We start from the raw sequence: 23036 nt of genomic DNA, 5'->3' as shown, positions 1-23036 counted from the left end.
TTAATTTATTTTACTAAATAACCGAGACAGACGATAAGCTGGCCGGGACCATACATTGAAACCGGGACAGTCCCGTTTAAACTGGGACATTTGGAATATAATAGTGATGGTGACTGTAGCTAAACCTATGCGTATAGTTGGATCTTAATCTCAAAGACGATTCAATGTTTGTGTTGTGTGAGATTCTCAATTAAATTTAATATATAGGGAAAGAGGATTCTGCAGTTCAATAGTCTTTCATTTAAATAATTTTTATTTCATTAAAAAAAGGTGTAGAAAAAATAAAATAAAACTCAAATTCGATTCTTTAAAAAATTTATTATTTGTGTACGAGCAACTTTTGTCTCGTTTGCACAACCTTTTTCCATTAGTTACCTGAGATTTCTAAAAAGATTTTTGTTTATAAATTAGATTTATTTACACGTTCTTAATAGTTACAAAAATTTACAAGGTGACTCGTTTAATTCTGTTCTAATCTATACATTTTATTAAGGGAAGACCGCTCCAACGAGAACATTCGTCAATCTAATAACAATACAACATATTGAATATTTGCGGCCTATGTATTAATTACATATCAATAATCGTTATTGATTTCTTTGATTAACATCTTGTTTGTTGTTAGTGATATGCAAAATTGTAGGCATTCGTGACTCGACCTGTAATACGACGAGTCGTATTAGAAAAAAATACAATTTTAATACAGAAACGATTTTGATCGACTTATAAAGTAAATGAAACGATTGGAATGTATGCATCTAATATTTTGAAATTAATAATTAGGTATGTAGGTAAGTATATATTATTTTCCATTTACAATATAAAATGAATGGTCTTCGTGAGTTTAATAATATTTTAACTTGTTATTTTTAAAATTTTTATATGAGTATAAAACTTGAAAGTGATCACTTTGTGTTGCATTTAATGGTAACAATCCTACCAATGTATCGATGTGAAGAAATCTAAATTCGCAAAGTATTTCGACATTTTCGCTAATAACAATATAATAGCGAAACAATTTTTGGCAGTGTGTATAAAGCGTAATAAAATTGTAATTTTTCTAAAAATATATTTACAATGCTAAATCTTCATAAAAAATTAAACAAATTTACAAAAAAATTCTATATAATATATTTTTACAATAATTAAAAAAAATAACAAAAAATCACTTTTTAAACAATAATTACATAATGCAAAAAAGATAATATACAGATTGTCTGGTTATTATAATTTCATGTGAACATCACTGAATATCATTATCATTATATTCTAAAACCCTGTAATCGAAAAAATTCTAGATATTTATTAGGAAGATTTTTTTTGCAATATACATATCAGATTATCAGATTATCAGGTTGCGGACGTATGACCACTCGAAAAGTCGTTTTTAAATAATAAAGAGTGGAAAATTGACACATAAACATGTTTCACAGCACTTTGATATATTATTAAGTCTTGAGAGTTCTATTATTTTGTTATAATATTAATATAATAATTATTAATAAAAAAATGTCTCTTCATGAAAATCATAAAAAAACAGACGTCGATTGGTCAGTGTTGCAAATTGGTTAAATCTATTATTATTTAAGAGAAGTTCATGTCTCTTCTAGCACGAGAACTAGCACGAGTGCCACCAGTGGTATTGCTATAACCGGAATCCGATCCTAAAGAGTCTCTACTGCACGCCGTTGGGGGGCAAACGGCGTAGGGGCCGCAAGGTCCGTATGGAGCACATGGCGTGCAAGGGGCACAAGGAGGACACTGGGGGCGCCTTGGAGGCCCGCATCCATTCCATGGTGGCGCTCTTGGAGCTCCAACTGTGCCGACGTTGGGATACAGCCTTAGAAGCGCATCCAGAAGTAGCCCTTCGTGGAATTCTCCAGCGTTGTTGTGGCCCCTATGTCGCCTCGAAGGCAAAGAAGCAACCGCCGGAGCCCTTGGCCTCTGCCCCCTCTGTCTTCTGCCTTCTCGGTGTATAGTAGAGATACACGGAGCCGGTGGAAGTTCTCCAGCCAAACTGAGCTCGTCTCCCGCGAAGTCTCCGTCGCTGTCCGGAGAATCCGCCGGAGCTGGCAGCTCTTCATAAACCGGTTCGTGCTCCGCGGTGTGCCTCTCCCTAGGTCTGTATGGTTCTGGTCCCGGAGAAGATCTTAAAAATACGGGGGGACTCCGCGACACGGGATAACCGCTCGGGAAGTGCGTTCCTAACTTAACGTCCAACATCTGGAAAGAGAAGAAAGCAAAAAATAAAAATGTCGGTCGGGAAAAGTATTGATTTAATTATGTGAGATGTTACACGTACCTCTAATTGTGAATCTGGAGCTCTGTGTGATAAATCTGCTAAATCTGCTAAATCCTCGTACAAAGCGGCCGGAGGAGGAGGCGCTCGGGCCCCAGCCGGACTTTTGCAGGGGAATAAATTCGCAACTTTTCTTTTGTGTCTGAAAATAGAATAAAAACGTAAATTAGTATAATTCGTGGTATTTTAAAAGCAATTTTAAGCATATTATCAACATCGTTTTCATAGGTCACTTTGTTATCATCGTCATGTATAAATATTTAAGCAATAGTTAAAAAACGAGGGAATATATAAAATTGGGGTCTTTAATTGTAACATATTATTATTGTTAAGCATATTATGTAATAATAGTTAATAAATAATAAAACAGATGTTACTGATTTATAGACTATGATTTCAGTTTGGCGTCTTACTACCCACTTAGCAGTATTGATTGCGCTTACCCCATTGTAACGCATCAGGTTAACGGCTGGCATGTTTTCAACTAAAGATTTAAAATAAATAAATAAATAAAATCCGAAGAACTATTTTGAACATTATTTTTATTTCTAATTATTTTCGAAATTTTTGAGCTCCGGTGTACATCCAAGTAAACGTTATATAGACATATTTTGAGAAAGCATTTGATTAAGTCCATTCCAATTAACTTGTGAAAATTTTTATTTAATTTCGGATTATCTACGGTCTCATAAAGATATTCTCAAATTATTTGCCCGATAGACATCAGTTCAAGTTTTAACGGATAATTACGAATATTTATTGTAGATTATCTACAAATAAATATATAAATATAGCGTTAGTAATTCGTATTATATTACAATTTAATTTTTTAGTATCTAAAATGCGTTCAAGCGTGATATTCGGGCCAAATCTGCCGTGACAAGTAATCCGCCATCAGACTCCATCCTTTGATGAGTTTTGACACAATGGTTCTGTTCTATTTTTTCTTACGGCTAGAATCGGGTCTAATGATACCGTCGTTTAATTTTGCCTACAATTATGATCTAAAATAACGATCATCGCATGTCTCCGAGGCGTCACCCCTGACGGATCTTAAATGGCCGGTTGCGTGACCGTAATTGAGGGAATTAAAATTTTCCTTGTCCAACGGGTGTGACGAAAATTCGACTCTTGCTTACGATTGGCCGGTGATGGCATAGCAGTGACCAATCGGCGCATGCGCACTCACTGTGACCTTTGTCTGTAATTATAATGACAGATGTTTGGGAATTGTAGATGTAATTGCCGGCCGCGAATAAAAAATAGGCTAATTCAACCCAAATACGAGAAATATTCGGAATTAATGATAAAGAATAAATTGCTTGGTATTGATTCAGGACGTCATGGTTACTAATAATAAATATTAAAATATCAATAATTTGTATTCATTTATTTGTTGTTTATTAAACGAATTTAATAAAAACATACAAAATTTGATCTTGCAACTTGCAACTAAATCATGTGATTTTTCTGCCTCATAATATTGATTTCTATTAAAATCGTAAGTAATGATTCTTATGTATTACGGTTTTAATTCGATTATTTTTTGCGAAGACTACGGCATATCAATCGGTTTCCATTATAGTTTTTACTGAGAATTTTTTTATCTAAAATAGCTCTAACGCAAAATTCTATGATTAAATAATAACCACATTATTCGCCGTCACAATAGAACGGAAGACAGCCCTTAATCCTCTCGGGGCATTTATATTAATTGTGGGTTACGTTCTCATAAATATAAAGGATTCTTGACGCCGAGGTCCAGGATCTCGAGACGTCAAGCCTTGTCAACAATTGACGCGGCGACATTGTTCGCCGCACAAAATGGCGACCTACATCACAAAAGCAACACTTATGGGATAAAATGGACTTTGGGCACTTTGATCGTTACAATTTCATCCGCGGACTTAATATTTGTGCGCCGGTCGTTTGCGGTCTGAAGGGTTATTGTGGCGTTACAATACAGCATTGTGGTATATTATCGATCATTTTTTTTAATGAGACGAAGAAAACATGTTAACTGTTAACAGGTGTGAATGAAGCTGGAATTCTAGTGTATTGTGTCGATATAATATTTGACAAGAGGGGATACATTTGATATGCGGAAAAGAAATAACTCGAAACCGTTCAGTAATGCGATTATTATTTTGACGGGAACCCAAAGTCAAACGTGCGACTAGAAATCGGATATGCCAGCTGCTGGATGTAATAATGCTATTAAAAATAAAATAAAAGGGATTGTAGATGTGTACAGGGGGAATGGATAATCCGCTTACAGACATACAAATATAGTGTGTATCATAAAAATAAATACATATTTAAATATTCAAATCCAGACAATAAAAAGAGGTTAATCGAAATGTTTTATCAATCTGTATGTGTTTAGAAAAGCACATATAAAATTGTGAATGTCTTAGAAGCTAAGAAATGGGTAAAAGGAATTAGTTTGTTGTTAAATTGTTAAAAACAAATTATTGATAACTTATGATAGATTTGGTAGGATTTAATTGCAATAAACACTAATATTGCAATCTTTGTCTCAAAAAATATTAGCTTAATTTATATGCTAAGTTACTCTACGATTTCTAGAGCTTTATTTTAAAGATATTTTTATTTTATAAATACAGACAAAATACCATGAAAATATAATTAATAACATTTGCATCATTGTTAATGTAGATTATAATAGATTTCAAAAATATACAGTCTAAAAATTGTCGTAAAAATTATTATAGTTTGCTCACAAATATTTTGCCCCGAAAACTCAATCAACTGAGTTATATCCCTAGTTTTTGAATTTGTGCATGTTTTTTTGAGGTTAGGTTAATTTTTATAAGTGACTAAATTTTAGTAGTATAAAAAATCTGTCATAAATATTCAAATATTTAAAAAAAATGCTGAGTTGATTTGAGTTTTACGTGTAAAATAATATTTGTAATAAAATATTGTAACCAAGCACAGTAAAGCATATAAGTAAATGTAGTACGTAGTCGTAATACGAATATTACTATATAACTAGAAAAAGCAGCTAAAATGTAGATCTCACTTATACTAACAAAAAATTTCCACCAATAATTTGCTAGTAAACACCTGGAATGAGTTAAATTTATTATTATTTATATTGCATTTATAATAAATTACAGATTTAATATATTTTACTACTATATTGTATTAGTGTGTTTTAATAATTTATTTTAACACTTTTCTGATATTAAATTTTGTTAATTCATTTGATATATTTTTCGATTTTTGTTGATTTTTTCGTAATAATTCAGAGGCTCTCAATATTTTTTATAAAAATTATATATCATATTTATTGTTAATTTATTGGTATTATTTTCTATAAAAATCATTTACATCAAATTAAATTAAAAAAATGTTTTTTATTTACTATTTATTTATTTATATGAACCTCAAAACAGTGACAGATCGACCGCCGTACATGTACGGCGATATCACTCAAAAGGGTTAATAATTGAAGATTGTCAGTAAAGTTTTTATTGGATCTATTAACCAAAAAAAATTAAATCTCTATCTTATCTTTAGCAAGCTTATCAGTATATTGTCACTGTCATCTCAGTGAAATCGTATCAGAATACATTTTCACCGGTAGATTTATATTTCTACAAGTGAAAATATTATTTATTTGACTAGTGAAATTATATGTTGAAAAACAACGTAAACGGTGGTTTTCAACAAAGAACGCCACTTGTTGAATCATTTACGCTACAAGCGAATTTCTTTTTAAAAAATGATTATAATAAGTACATTTATAATACATTTTCACTGATATTGACCAGTGAATATATAAATATTTATATAAATTTTAACTGACCTAGATAGTGAAATTATATTTATACTAGTGAAATTATAATTTCACTGTAACAGTTTCAAAATGTCCATTTGATGTTCCAACCCATCTAATCAAAACGAAATAAACAATAAAAGTTCTAAAATTAACTGAAGTTTTATAGATTTTCCTAATCTCACAGATGAATATTTTAATAAATATTAAAAATAAAATTGAGCTTGGTCATACAAAGAGTTTATAATTATTAAAATATATATTACTTTTTTACCGACTGATTTTAGTCTAGGGTATCTGTAGGTATTTATTATGTTTCACCAGTTGTAACGGTTTAAGATTTAAAATAAATAAAAAAATACATAATCTACATTGTGCTAGTGAAACTTATATTACATTTGCTTACAATATAATTAATATAACATTTAGAATAAAAAGCATGGCATTTAATAAATTATAATTACAATCCGCTAAATAACCAACTATTTTTTTATGCTACTGACTAATAAAACTTAAATTAAAAACCCAATAAATACGGACAATTTTTAATTATAATAAAACTAGTTTTTTTTTTTAAATGTTGTAAGAATGTTTTTTTCTGTACCTTTATTATATTTAACATAATATTAACTCAGGGTTTAAACTTGTTTTATCTTGTCTATTTAATCTATAGAACTCATAAAGTAGATCTTTGAGAAATTTGTTTTCTCTTAAAAGTCCGTTGATTATTTTTTTTTGATAGATAAAGATAAATGCTGTTTATTGAATAGAAAAGAGAAAAAATGTCTGTATAATAGAAAAGCTGGATATTTAAGATTGGCTGTCGATAGTATGCAAGAAAATTTTAGATCTGAATGTAACAACATGTTGAAGGTTGAAGAAAGTTGACTGGAAAATATATACTATAGTAACTAAGTAAAATATCCTTCAATCATACTATTAACAGAAGCGTTCAAAATTGAATAGAATGAGAGAATCATACATATTGTGTGGTAAAAAATTTAATTGCATTTTAATACCACCGACACCCATATGGTGCTTATTTTTTCATCTAAATATTTTTTTCTAATATATCCGGATCCGTTTCGCTATGATGAGATAGAGATAGTTTTGGTGTCTTTTGTACGGTTGCGTGCCCCTCCGTGTCGTTTTGTCGAGAGCAACCTTCGGCCCTCGAGTGGATATCTGTCAGTTATGATTACTTTTATCCTCTTCAACCCTTTTCATGGCGCATTGTCTGCGGTTTACAGCCAAACGAGCGCCCTTCCCGCGGTTATAAACTATTAACCGTCCGCCTTTGTTCGTCTCTCTCTCTTGTGCCACTTCAGATGTCTTCGTGTACAAATTTGTTCTCTTTCCTATGGCATTCACATCAATGACAGATTGCACTTGCGAATTCTTCTCTAACGTCTAACCATACACACAATACAATTAATCACTCTGGACAACCAAACAGATCTATTGATCGAGGACAGTCAAAAACAAATATAAGATATTGATCATTGAAGAGCGATTATATTGTTACGTAAATGATATTTTGTCAATGACTTGATACTATACCTAAATATCTTTATCAGTTATAAATAAGTACATTTCTATAAATAACAGATAACGATAAGATATTAATAATTTAATAAAATATTATTTTGGTAGCCCTGTCTATCAAAATGTTGAGTCATTTTGCAGTCTTCGCATCTCCTCGCATTAATGCCAAAACAATAACGACTTATTGTGTATCTCGGCACAATATCGACCCTATAATGGCCTCAGACGAAATGAAGTGCCTCAAACAATGGCTTTCCTTTGGTGCTATAGTGAGACTGTGCGAGAACACACGTGTCTCATCAACGTCGTTAATGTTCTTGATTTTCGTATTCTGTTCATACATACTCATCTGATTGTAGTTAGGCTTAAGATTTTACGCCATGATTAATCATTAAACAAATCTCTTTATGTAACAGGTATCGTATATTATATGATTCACCATCATTTATGAAAACTTATGAATATATGAATTTATTTATAGCTGTGTTTAAGTTACATAAAATGATTAAATAATTCTTAAGTATTCCTTGATTAAAAATTGCGCACTATTTTTTTACAAATTTAAAGTCTCATATTAGTAATTAAGCAAATATAGATAATTTATTGACGAATCATATAATGTACAGTTTTTTGTAAGCTTTCGAGTCAAAAATTGTCTTTGTAGTGTTGAATAATAATTTTTTTAATTAGTATGTAATGTAAAAAAAATTGTTTATTATCTTTTATGTGACTTATATGAACATATTTCTTTGTAATACTTTTTATTTAGCATTACTGTTATGAAAAGTCATTTATTTTATTTAAAGACTAGCGTTATTTTTAGTGGCTTAAAATAGATTTTTAATGGGAACTTTGTATTTTAGAGATATGAGAAATTCATAGCATATGTATCATACTGTTAGGAGTTAAACAAATAATACTTAAAATCATCAATATATGTAAATATATATGTAATGAAATAATATATTTACACAATTTTGATATCGTCGATATCTTACTATTAAATAATTTGATTTATTTTACATAAATAAATCATATAAAAGTCTACATTTCAGACAAGCTTATCAAATTATCAACAGCACTCACATGTTTAATTAATGCAACATTCACACACACAAGCAGGAACACTTTGGCAAGTGGCATCGAGAGCTACTGCACCGTCTTTGACAAGTTTTCCCGACAGGAGCCGACAAACTTTCCCGACGCGACTCAAAATAATGGCGCATTCATTAAGCCTGCACCTAGATGCAGAGTCAGTGTACATACACTTGACATAAAAGTTTTAAATTATATAAAATAATCATAACTGAGGGCCAAAAATGATATTTTTTTACAATGATACGGCAGATAAAACCAATTTGCTTCGTTTGAAGTACGTTTTAATTAGTCGCCTTCTTCCTTGCTTCCTTCCTGTTATGAAAAATACAGTTGCAGGTAAAAGCTAAATTAATTAAGCAGCGATTCTTTTAACATGGATATTTTATATCCAAAGTTTATATAGATACATATTAATTAATATGCACCTATCTAAGTATTACATATTGAAAGTATGTAGGTGTATGCATGAAGTTGACGATATATAAAAAGCACATAGGCACATTTATTTTTGAAAAATTTAAAATAGCATTAACGAATATTATGTGATAAGTACTGTTTTATACGATTAATTTAATCCAAGCTACTATATATAGATACACTAAGGTCGTCCAATAGCAAACGCTAACCATCCGGCTTTCGACAAGACCGATGCCGAGGTTGTAAATTTTAATTAAAGCATTCCTTGAAGAAATTCAGGAGCACCTTGGCCGGATATTTATTTATCCAAAGCTTCTTCCCGAGCTGAGGGGATCAGTTTGCGGTATTAGGGGTACACACCACGGCACCAGACCGCACATTAACATTGCCCGAGATAAGGTGGTACCCTTTGTAGCCAAGTTTTAATATTGCAAAGACAAGAAGTCTAGAAAATTAACTTTCCTCCACAGCAGCTAACTTCTTTATATTTTCAATGTATAAAATCTTAAGTTGGATTTCTATAAATGTATGCTATATGTACGAAAGTGCATCATTTACTCGATTCTCCCATTCAAAAAAGATCTCGTCGAGAGCCCTAGCAGAAAAGGGGACCTCGAGTGAAAAAGTAGCATATCCTCAGTCGGAACCCTTGAATAGATCCTAACAGGCGTTCTCTTTGTGAAGCATGATAAAAGAACTTGACGGATAATGAACGCATCCAGATTTTGGAATACGTTAACGGGTTAAGCGTCCAAGTATATAATAAAAAATAATATTACGCTATGTTTTTATTTGCCTATGAATCGCAAGCCAAAAGCATAAATTTTCATTGTCTCTAATCCGTAAAAAGTGGTCTTGGACTCGGCCGTAACCATTGTTAATGTGCACTACATTCGAGAATGTTGCAAACTAGGAAAATCCCGTACAAAATCGCCTCTGTGCTAAAATTTCGCATATATCATCGAATTTGTAGTATTATGTCTTTATATAGTATTCGGCTGCATAACGTAATTTCTTGTGACAATTCCTTAATGTAGATTTAATTCACTTGACGAAGCACTTTGTTTCATAGAGCCTTTTTCAGGAGCATTGTAATAAATTATATTTTTATATGTAATTTTAAGCTTAGATGAGAATTTCTATATATACATACATACGTATTTGTTAAAAAAAATTAGAAATAAAGAGTATTTAGTATCCGATTTCTTACAGAAAATCAGATAATAAATAGTTTTATTGATAACAGTGCTCATATTAAACCAGTTGATAATCTGCTACTGTCTATGCTTTGTTATCGTAATCGACATCGATTAATTGTTACACAACCGAAGCCGTTTATTGTCAACCAGTCTCGAAACTCCACATCGATTTTGGTTCTCCTTACCTCACCTTATCGAGCGTTTAATGTGCAATTAACCAGCATACACCGGAGCCGAGTCGTGATGCATCCACCGTCCATTTTTGCCTGTATCTCCCCCTCGCTGTCAACTTTGACAAACTTTAGCGTAAACATCCACCGTGTCTTCTTGCTTAAACTTCTCCAAACTGCCGTTGGTTTCGTGCAACTTTGATGGTTAAGTGCCGCGGCCAGATGGTTGGAATAATGATGAGACCATGATACACAAACCTGGGAAGACAATCACTTCCTTCAAGTTTTAATGATAATCAATGGAAAAATGTTATTCATGGATTCCCTCGGGAAGCTGCGGTAGTTTTATGGGACGTGATTTCGAATCCAATAGAGTCGAACGTGTAAATCTGATCTGCAAAAGTATGCTCTTGAACCGAATGGATGCTGCGACACGTCTCGGCCGCATTGTTTCCGCGGTACAAACTTTACATAATACTCTAGCGCAAACGAGATGTGTTTTCGGATTCTGGGAAGATACGGTAATATGTTATACTTTTGGGAAGTGGTTACGATCTACGTGCACGTTGTGCATATAATGAGATGCGCCGATTTAATTAATTATAATCCTTAGTCTACATTTATCACATCATTTTTTAGTGACAGTTTTTACTGTTATGATCAATGTGAGATTTGTGTAGTTTTAGAACATATCATTTGGTTTAATAATCATATATTATGTATATTTTTATTGCAAATGTTACTTTACAGATAATTATTGTAATCATTTATTATTAGAAAGTATCATATCGCAATGTTTTTTTTAAACGACGAAAAGATGTTGAAAATAATAATGTAATAGAATCTCTTAATTTTTTTTTTATTTAAAACAAATCGCGTAATATTTCAGTTATGTTTTCATAAAATCGTTTTCACTTTTTATTCACTAGCTAAGTAAATGCACAAACAATTCGTTTGATGGAACAAAGTATTTATTTTAATGCACATATTTCTCAAAATAATTTCCTGTTAAATAGCACCTATTATGCATACCTACAACAAATAAGTCTGTATATCAGTGGTATTGTAAATTATAATTCTATGTGTTTTACAATTTAAATAAATAGAAATTTAAATTTTTATTTTATGTGTAATACAACTTTTAGGCAATATAAATTTTGATGTGTAGTACGATTTATAATCAATATGTGTCACTGCAGCTCAGGCCAGATTTGAATAATAGCGCATTTTTATAAATAACAATTTGGGTGCCGCTGCCGGGGCTCGAACCTGCAACTTCAGTGTTACTAATCTGAGACGTTACGGACTGCGCTATTTCGTCATTATATGTAACACGTTTCACTTTAACGATCCGTCAGTTATTCGTGTACCTATGCCACTTAAGTCACGATCGCGTCCTCTTCTGATTAATATTAGAGACAGGACGCATATGACGCAGTTTCTTAATACGCTGGCATTGCACTTGATCTACTTAATGTCAGCTATTATATTCTTTTTTGCTTTTCTTATATACTATAAATTATTTTTTGTTGTTGCTCCTATTTTAAATAAATACATTTATAAATAGATTTTATATACAATACTTTATAAGATGACTCAATTATAATGATACTTTGCAATTTCATATAAAAGAAAATGTAAAATATATGATATTGATTTTAGACGTCACTTAATGAAACATTTATCGTTGTTAATATTTAATTATTGTTGATTCACTATTTAAAATGGTGACTTTAAATTCATTAGGAACATTTCTTATGTATGTATAAAGATATTAAAATTGTTGCTTAAACTTAAGAAAATATAAAGCTCGTTGAAAAATTCTGCAAATTATATAATGCCAGTAACGAAGCATAGTATTATTAAAGTAAAGTGTATACAGTAAAAATATATAATTTATGTTTGAGAAACTATTCTACAATTTTAAAAAAAGCGCTTGCGGCTCTCTTACATAATGTTGTTGACCACTGCATTATACAATACCTACAAAATCATGTTATTATCACGTTTTATTGCCCAATTACACTATATAACAATTTTGCACTTCTCTTTGTCACAGAAATACATACGATAACTCGATTTATAATAAAAAATATGAATAATTTTACATAATATCGAGTTAACTAATCTTTGTTTACAAAATTGTATAATGCAGTATCCTTTATTGTATTTGTAGCGAAAGACTGAATCAAGTATTATATACACTTGTAATATGCAATGTGATAGATAATCGAATGAGTTCTATCGTTCTGTATTAATTTGATATTTACTTGAAAACGATAGTTTACTCTTAAAGCGGCAGATTCATTTTCGTTGTATTCCCAATTTAATAATTGTCAGGAAAGACAGGACCGTTTACATTTTCGTCACGAGCAGTCATCAATCCCCGATGGGTCGCAATTTCGGGTGGTGGGTAAATGGGTTTCTTCGGGAAATCGCCAATTACGGTGTTTTTTTCGAGGGTGGGGTGTACCATAGAAATAGGGTGGCACCATGCGGGACGATAATGGCACCTTTTATTTCCTATGCAGGTGACACAAAAATCCCGTAATTACGCCCGGCGCCATTAACTCCCGAGCCGAGTTTAAAAGTGCGGTATTTGCGACGTTATGTAGGTAGGTATTGTATATTTTTATTTTTATTTATTTAGCCGCTAATATAATTTTAATTTAATGGAATTATTTTTGTGTGAATCGTTTCTAATTTATATAATAATTCATTCGGCGGTCCATAGGTGGCGTTACTAAAATTATATAGCAAAGATGTGATTCGTTTAAATTTAATTAAAAACGAGTAGTTAGCTCTCACTTTTCAACAGTTTTAATTAAAAGAATTGCAGCTGCGTTCTCGTATCTTGGACTGTAGTTTTCCGCGACGGAAACATATTAGCGAAATTAAAAGCACTTGCAAAGCATAACTTAAAAACAAAATGTTTATGTGTAGTATAATGTTATATTCAGAATAAAATATATAGCTTGTATTTATATTTTAAATTGTAGCAGATAGAACGGCGTAACATAAATTTTAAAATATGTACCAATTTATTTTAGCACATAATAGAAGCTAGCACACTTGTTACGTAGTATGAATTCAAAGAATTCAAACGAAATTGTGATATAATTATTTTAAATGATATAAGATATGGTCATATTAAATTCTCAGGTACAGATTAAACGTACTAAAAATTTTATCATTTTCTAAAAATTATTTAATTGAGATAAATTAGAGCTTTTAATGCCGAGCAAATCAATATTAAAAATAACCATGATTATTAATAAAATATTTAAACACTAATGATAAATGTAATGTGTATGATTAACGGGCTGTCAAACAAAGCTAAATAAATATGATTTTTTAACACATTATTTAATTCTTCGAAGCGCATTAATCACTGTTCGAAGTGCTTAAATATTACTCTTACACAAAAGGAGAGGGGGTCAAGTGCCGACGGGTGATTGTAGGTGGGGGTGTTCTTTGGACATTTTTCTTCCCTAACGAGTATTTAGTGGGACATTGTGCGAAACGAAGATTAGAGGGGGGCAAAACAGCCCCTTCTTGAGGGTCTCGTAATTGCGCGACTGTTTTCCCTTATTAGGGACATGTGTTTGAATAAATGCGTCATTAAATTTTAAACGCTAAATCGGAATGAAAGGAAAATTCATGAAAAAGGGGTTGCCATAAAATTTTAGACTTGCTTATTGGATAATAAAAATCATTTTATACACAACAATTAATAAAATTCTCTCTTTGTGTGGATTTATCATATGCAGCAAAAATTAAAAATAAAATTTCAATGGATATCAGGGAAGGTGGAGGAGGCGGACAATGCAGAAGAGGGTGGTACAGGGTGTTCGTTAAAGAATAAAAAATTATTTCGTTTGGTGTACATTAAACGGGGAAATTCTATTCGTTCGCCGGGAGAAAATCAACGGTAAATTGGACGTCGGGAACAAAAGGGGGAACAAGCGCGATGCAAATGCTGAGGGCGCACCGTTTAATTTATTTATTTATATATAATATACGTATAAATTATGATTTTGTAATAGAGCAGCAACGAAACAATAAATTGACCTCGTAAAATTTAATTGGTCGCATGGATGAAATATGACTTTGTGCCGCGGATCGTTAACGAAATACACTTTTTTCGCTAGCAACAATTAACGATTTATTGGGCGGCAATTGAGCCGTTAGCGATTTAATTAAACGACGCAACGTTTGACGACACAATATACATTTTGTAATTAATAGCATATTTATATTGTGTCTTTGATGTAATTCAATTTTAATAGGCTTATTAAATTACCGCATTAATTTTAATACTAGCACAATATATTTAATTGTATTGTTTTTTACTGTTCCTTTCACAAAATATTACAACATCTATATTAATAATGTGTATTTATTACCCACATTTAGTTGTGAAACTATGCAACTTTAGATAACACGAACCCTTTTGAGTTCCTGTCCATGAAACGGTTTATTGGTCATAATTACACGACCGTTCGTTTAATAGCTTCTGTCAAGTGTTTCCGTGAACCGATTCGATTTTGTCAGAATGACTGTCTCTTAGATGTGAGAGCAGCAGCATCTGGACGCAGTCTAGTCGAAATGGCTCACGATGCAATGAGCATTTACAATTGAAATTGGCAAAGGACGAAGTGGTGCATCAGCTGAGCAAATGGTCCTCAGAACGAGGATCGTTCTGGGTATTAAGTGTCGAGCTGATAATAATTACAATATACCATACCATAAGGTGGCTAGCGTCTAGTCTAGCAATTTTGGTGTCTTAAATTATGCCTTTGAGTGCATCGCCAGATGTCCATACGTATGCACTTAGTTGAAGTGACGAGACAAAGGCAAATTTTGATAATGGTGCATTGTGTATATTCGATATAACTAACATCATAAATTTTCAACATAAATGGCTCGAAATCTGATATCTTTTGATAATTGCATTTCCTACTTATAGATATTATCAAAATGTTGTGAATAAGATAACATAGAAGCAACACATTTTACCAATTTTCAGGAAGTAATTACATTTAGCGTATATATTTTTATGCTCATTAGATTCATTATTATTATTATTATTTTATTAATTTATTTAGCTTAATAGCTAATCTTTACATCTAACAAGTTTAGTAAACATATATAAAAATATATAAAAAATACATAACAGAAAGAAAAAATAAAAATATACAATAATAAAGTCTTAATATTATAATTTATTTCTATATGTACGAAGGTGTTTTTTTATTCCATTTATGAAACCCGTTATATTTTTGCTGTTTCGGATTTTTCTTGGAAGACTATTATATAAATCAAAACCTCCGTACATAATTCCCCTAGCCGTACTCGTTTTCTTATACTTAAATATCTTTAAATTTTCTCTATTTCTAGTATTATATTTATGTACATCTTTATTTCTTATTAAATACTTATTAAAATATTCTGGTAACATATTATTTTCTAACTTATATATAAATACTAAAACATTCATACTCAATATTTCTTGAACATTCAACCATTCTAATCTATCAATCATACTTTTACAATTAGTTAATCTATTTTTATTTAAGATTACTCTCATTGCCCTATTTGCAACATTTGTTTATCTAATCTATTTAACATATTTAATAGTGTTGCACAATAATTAAAATGGGGCAATATTATACTATTGTACATTTTTTTTTGTATGTATACTTAATATATTTCTTAATCTAGATAATAAACCTATTTTTCTACTAATTTTTTTTAATATGTAATTACAATGTTCTTTAAAATTTAATTTTGTATCAACAATTACTCCTAAATATTTTATATTATCCACTATTTCTATACTAGAGTTATTTATTACTATTTTGGTACTATTATTATTAACACATTTTTATAATTAATAAACATACATTTAGTTTTATTCTCATTTAATTTAAGTACATTATTCTTTAACCATATTTCTAATATACTTAATTCATTATTTAATTATTTACAATTTCTTTAATGTTATCACCTATGCAATACATTAATGTGTCATCCGCAAATAGATGAATTTTACATTTTTTCACGTTATTAACTATATCATTAATATACAAAACAAATAACAATGGTCCCAATTTAGACCCTTGTGGTACTCCATAAGACACTAATTTCTCTTCAGAATATACATTATTTATTTTAACTTTTTGTTTTCTTTTATATAAGTAATTATTAAATGACAAACTTCTCTTTTTTCTTTCTGACAAAAAATATATCTTTCTACTTAATTGTATTAAGATATCATTTCATACACAAAAGTAAATGGACTGAATCTTTTTCTTTAGGAAAAATGTAACATTTTGATTGTGAATATTAAAATTTAAACTTTCAAACCAGAGATTTTATAATTGCTAAAAACTTCAATGGAATTTTAGCAATTAATAAAATACCACTATTGATTTTAAATATATTATAAATGTTATACTTACACAATATTGACAAATCATTACAATTTTGCAGCATTGATCACAAAACAACAATTCCAACTATTTTTATTTCCAATTCCTGTAAACAATTCCTTGCCAATTTTTAATAATATAATTATTTTTAAGTCATTGCTACCTGCATTCTATTTTTATATGTTAAACAACAAATATTCGAGGAAATAACACTTATATTGTCAAACAATATTATTGGAGTGTTAACCGAAAATCCTTGTTCTTTTTTTAACTACCTGCTTTGAATGCAGCTATGAATTTAACGGACTTAAAACTTCTAATTGTTTTCAAAACTGCAGCGGTCGTTAAAAATTTAAAACTATTTTTTTAATAAAAAAACAATTATAGAGAAATGAGATATTATCATTTTGCATTTGCAGAAACACTAATTACATTTATGTATAATATTATTCGTATATGAGTTATTATGCTACAGTGTAATATTAGTGTAAGCAAATCTTTAATAGCATACCATTTAATATACATAGGTACTATTGCTATCAATGCACGTCATATTATATTTGTGTAGCCCGACCTTTGGCAATACAAAATGCCCGCCCGTCAACGGTTCCATGGTTTAATCGTCGTCCACATTCATCCGTACACCAGTTTGGGATTGGTCGCCATAATTGAGTCTGCCGTTCCGCAGGGCCCCCTGACCTCCTGGGCCCCCTCTCTCTGTGTATCGGGGCCCCCCATTGTTGTGACCTCATGCGAGGAGCTCCACGCTCCGGTGGGCCCTCGCGAGCGGCCTTTGTCTCGAACACACCACCGAAAAACGATCTCCATTTCCAGACCGACGCGATAATCTATGTTTTTATTATGGTCTTGAAATTTGCGAACGCCAAAGCAAATATGAAATAAGCACGCACGATTGTTCAAATTATAATAAAAAAAGCCACCAGACAAACACTCGGAGGGTAGGCACAATAGAGGATAACAAATAATGCTCGGTGATGAGAGAACTAATTGATTATAATGATCTGTGTTATGATGGGAACAACAATCAATAGAAGAGAAAAGTCTACTCTTAAATTCAGTAAGTTATACACACTAGATAAAGGCGGCGTGAGAAATAATATTAGATACAAAAAAAACATTTATTAAATCATCTAACATAATTCATTAAGAGCAGAAAAATATATAAACTGAGAGTTAGGTAAAATAAAACTAATGGTGTTATATTTTAATTAAAATACCAAATTCAATTTAAAAGGTAATAATCTAATTTTGGTCCTAGAACCATAGGGTGTTATTATTTCTGTTTTCCAGACGACCTAATTACATTTAATTTAATGCACGAGAGAATAAAAGATATATATATATTTTTGTATATAAATGATTCAATTCAGATTTAAAAAATATTATTGTAATAATATATAAAATAGTGCACAAAATAAATAAATTTATTTAAGTTTAATAAGTATAATTAAAATGTCGATATAAGTTTGACCTTTCTGGATTCTAGGATCTTTATAAAATAAACTGGCAATCCAAGTTATGACAGTGTGTGACACATGTGTTTTTAATGAACCAATTACCATTACCTCCACGCAACATTAATTGCTAATTTTATAGCTATATAATCTAAAACATCCTGTATTTACGTGTAGCTAGGATACGTAAGTATAATGTACACATTGAATAGACAACCGAATTAGTGGTTTATGGAGCAACCAAACAAAAAGTAGCGTTGTCAAAATGGAAACTGTGACAGATGGTCAGTGACGAGGCGCCGTTTCGGAGCCTTTCCTTGCCAAGAAACAATTCTGTTCTTTGAAACAGTTGTTTTGACCATTCTTCTCTATATATTATATTTATTTTTTGTACCCAAACGTCGCTACTTTGTCGGGCGAATCAAACGACCCTAAATATATCAAGTTTCTATTAGATAATATATAAACGTAATGTTCCACAATATATTAATTGAATGTGCCTTTTTAACAGCAAACTACATATGTAATATATGTATAGATAATGAATAGAAACTTACACAGAGTTACGATAGCTCAATATATTACATTTTTGAATGATATTTTCCCGTGGGGTAAAAATAAAGTTAGAGATTTGTTAAAAATAATATATATATATATATATATATATATATATATATATATATATATATATATATATATATATATATATATAATATATATATATATATATATATAAAATAGTGGGATGATTTATAAGTTTAGGTAGATGTTTTTCATTTTTTTATCTCTCGCGGTCTTTCATCCTCAGCGACTCTGATTAATAGTGGTAAATAGCGAGAATTTATGCTCCATTTGGTCGAAGGCTTTTACCATTTTGTCTTTGTAAAAATACATAGTAAATTTAAAGCTTGATGGATTATGATTGAAAAATAATTAAATTATTATATTACACTGTTGAAATGCAGTAATATTAATAATTTACAATTCTTACTAATGACATATGTGATTGAAAATCTAGTATATATACAAACTCTTGCTCAAGAAATTTAATAATAATGATAATAAAATACAGCATCAAGTTCTTAATCTGAAATACAGTTTAATATTTTTCTCCTCTTTGGGGTTTATAGCGCACAAAAGCGAAACTTTGGTCACAGTAATAAAATCTATGACGCAGCATCATGATTGTTCTCCCTCTTTTAGAAAGGGCCATTACACTTTAGAAGTTACCGCAAATGTCCAATATTGTCTCAGTATTTTTATTCGGCCCTTACTCGTGATTGTTTCTTAAGGGAAAAAACATTTTTTTTATATTTTAATATTTCATTATTAAAAAAATCTAATTATAATTTTTTTATACGGTGATGTTTATTTATAAATATAAATATTATATAATATATTTTAAATTTCTTCGGATGAGGTATATATAATAATTTATAAGTATAATATATATATAAGAAATCATTATGGGTATATTATTTCAGTGAACGGACTATTGCTCACATAGCAAGGCAATTGCTAGAATTTTTTAAGAAAAGTTATTTAATTTCAATACACGTTCATTGCTTAAAAATTATTGAGAGATTCATGATGGGCGGAAATTTTATATACATAAAAAATATGTATTTAATATTTTGTATCAATTTATTGAAAATATTTGTTCATATTTATTAATACTTTTGCCCTTCAATTAATGTGTATTATTTTTATGTTGTCGTGTACATACTTAGTATGAAAATACAGTATGTATATTTATTTAGGAAATAATACAATTATTTATAAATATTAATTAATTTCTTATTTCAGTAAATTATTTTTTTTTCCTTTTGTGTCCGGTAATTATAAAAATAAATTACTTGGAAAAAATGTTTTTTTATTTTAATAGCAATTTAGTTATGGAATTTAAATACCTTCTTAAATCTCAATATGTAAGAATAAATTTATTAATAATTAAAATAACGTATTATTTTTATATATATTTGAGATATTTTAGATTATTCATATATTTATTTAATTTTAAATTAATTTAATATATCTTTACGATATCTTGAAACGTTTGCTTATTTATTTATTTATAAATTTGGGAAAATTATTTATTTACTTACGTATTTAAACATTACAAATATAGCAATATGCGCGTAAGAAATACAGGGATTACGCTGAAACACTTTTCGGAGTAGTAATGAATTATTTATTATGGCGGAAATTAAAAAAAACATATTTTCATATATAATAATTATTACATTGTATTAATTTGATTTTATTTATTATTTAAACGGTCAGATATTATATAACTATATTTATATCTCTCACCGTTCATTTATATATTTAGTTTAACAAATCAGCAGTTTAGATTTTTAAATTAAATAATATCTAATTGCCACGTTATTATTTAACCTTGCAATTTTTCTTGTAAAACCGAATAAAATTATTTAAAAAATAGTCTATGAATATTTATTAAATTGAAATTTGATTTCACTTTCTGTCCGGTTAATATTGAAATTAAATACATTTCTTTTAAAATCCTACATTTCCTTAAACCGTTTGATTGATGTTCTGTGTGAGCAATATTCTTATGATCAATAGCTGTATGAGAGATCGATTTTTGAACATATTTCGTGTGAGCAAGTTCCTTTGCGTGAGTAATAAATTGCATGAGAAATTGTCTGTGACCAATGTTATGCAATAACGTCTCTAAGATACGCATCAAGTAAGGAGCTCACTATTTAATACTCATTTTATTTAAATATTAAACAATTAGCAAAGTTAAGCGACATGTATTTTTTCCACTGACTTGGGGACACAAGGCAAAAGGGAACAACTTGCCCTGGTTTTAGATACAAATCACAGAAAGTCTGACCATGCCTGTTTATACCAAAGCGCATTACACAAATCTCAAAAAAATTCTACAGATAGTCGCAATCGTTCAAACATATATTTATTGAATTTCATCAAAAGCCGGCCTTCAAAGTATGTCGATAATGATACAGGTCGCAAAACAGAGAGATTGCAAAGAGCGATTCGCGCAACAACACTCGAGATTGTCGCGCGCCGGCAAACAAAAGCGAAAGATGAAAAGGCAACACTTTAAAAGTGATCAATAACCGAGATACTGGATTAAACGCTGGAATACTTCCAAAGGGAGTTTTCCCAACTTTTCCAGATTTCCATTTATCAAGCGGCCTCCGCCACTAAACGTAAATAACGCAGGCCGCAAAAACACCACCACCCCACGGCGCAGATGATGGCTGGCGGGGTGGCCGGGAGTTGGGCGTCCATTATCTTTATGCTGACACTCGAAGCTCTTTAGCTGATTGAATACGCCGAAGAGCATCGGGACAAGTGAAAAAATATATAATAAAATCGTCAATTTTGCAGCGGGCGCTTCGCTACGTCTCTGTGGGTGGAAAGGCCGCCTCGTTGGCAAACACAGGGTCGGTTTATACTAATGCGCAAACAGAGCGGCGGAAGCTCTCGGGGGCGCCGAATTAAACATAATTATTGCTTCAAGATTATTGTAATATAAAAGTTTTGATTCAGCAAAACGCGCATTTAAAAGTAACCCAATATTACATGTATTTTTAATTAATGAATGTCAAATAAACGGCGGAAGCTCTTGGGGTCGTCGAATTGGACATGATTATTACAACTAGATTAAAAGTTGTAAGAAGCAAGCAAGATGCACATTTAACTTATTTTTTAATAATTAGTAAAACAAATAAAAACATATCATCGAGAATCAAACATCTACCCAAACCTGGTACAATAAAAAAATAATAAATTTGATAATTTTTTGAACGAAACTACGTGCAAAAAATTTATAGAGAACTTAATGATCGTTAAGATAACAGACTTCAATATGATAATAATTTGTTATAATGGACGCTAATAATCAAAGGATCAGAGTGTAAGGTTTTGAAGGAATTTTTGGTTTCTGTATTTATATTAATATTATTATAAATATTACAAATACATACATAGCTAATATGTATTAAATTAATATTTTTACTTTAACGTCAACTTAAACGACATATGACTACGCATTTAATTCTAGACTCAAATATGTTCTAATACAACTATAGTAGAAAAATGTGTTGGTTATAGTATTTTTTACAGGGCGACATCGTATGTTAAAAACGGCCCTGCACATACATACACGTAATAGACGAACACAATCTGCGAGCTAGCGTTGTGCATTTTTTTTATTTGAAAAATGGAGATGCCGCCTTTCACCTGACAAAAGGTTCGTTCAATCACTGCAAATATTGATAGAGGGGCGTCAACCAAGGGCGACGCCTTTCGAGCGAATGGTTTTTCCGGCGTTGAGCTCAAGCAAAAAGGGTAAAATGGGCCTTAATGCGCTACACGAACACACACATGCACAGTGGCATTGAAGAGCAAAATTAAAATGCGCGAGCTTTCAATTTAATGATGGTTGAAAGGTCCTCTTTTTTCGGAAAATGGATGGTCGCAGTTCGGTCACCAAAGCTCTTCACTATTGTGAAAACGTCGTAAATATATTATTTATTTTTTTGCCTCCTGCGAATTGATTTCGTATATAAAATTGAAAACGCTTCTAGTGAAAAACATCCTA

The 23036-nt window shown here is 30.6% G+C and overlaps 1 protein-coding gene across 1 annotated transcript in view; it reads right to left on the bottom strand.

Moving 5' to 3' along the window:
• Positions 1 to 301: 301 nt before the first annotated feature.
• Positions 302 to 23036, bottom strand: part of LOC148233041 (uncharacterized) — a 252942-nt gene continuing 230207 nt past the window's right edge. The window contains exons 6-7 of the mRNA XM_088189639.1: positions 2303 to 2441; positions 302 to 2223 (exon numbers count right to left, since the gene is read on the bottom strand). Of these exons, the coding sequence (XP_088045765.1) occupies positions 1585 to 2223; positions 2303 to 2441 (778 nt within the window). The 3' untranslated portion in view covers positions 302 to 1584. The remainder of the gene's footprint in view (positions 2224 to 2302; positions 2442 to 23036) is intronic.

The sequence above is a fragment of the Plectrocnemia conspersa genome, unplaced genomic scaffold (assembly GCF_051122295.1).
Source record: "Plectrocnemia conspersa isolate PC_06_02 unplaced genomic scaffold, ASM5112229v1 ptg000008l, whole genome shotgun sequence".
NCBI lineage: Eukaryota > Metazoa > Arthropoda > Insecta > Trichoptera > Polycentropodidae > Plectrocnemia > Plectrocnemia conspersa.
The sequence above is the reverse complement of the archived record's forward strand: the minus strand, read 5'-3'. Positions and strand labels throughout refer to the sequence as shown.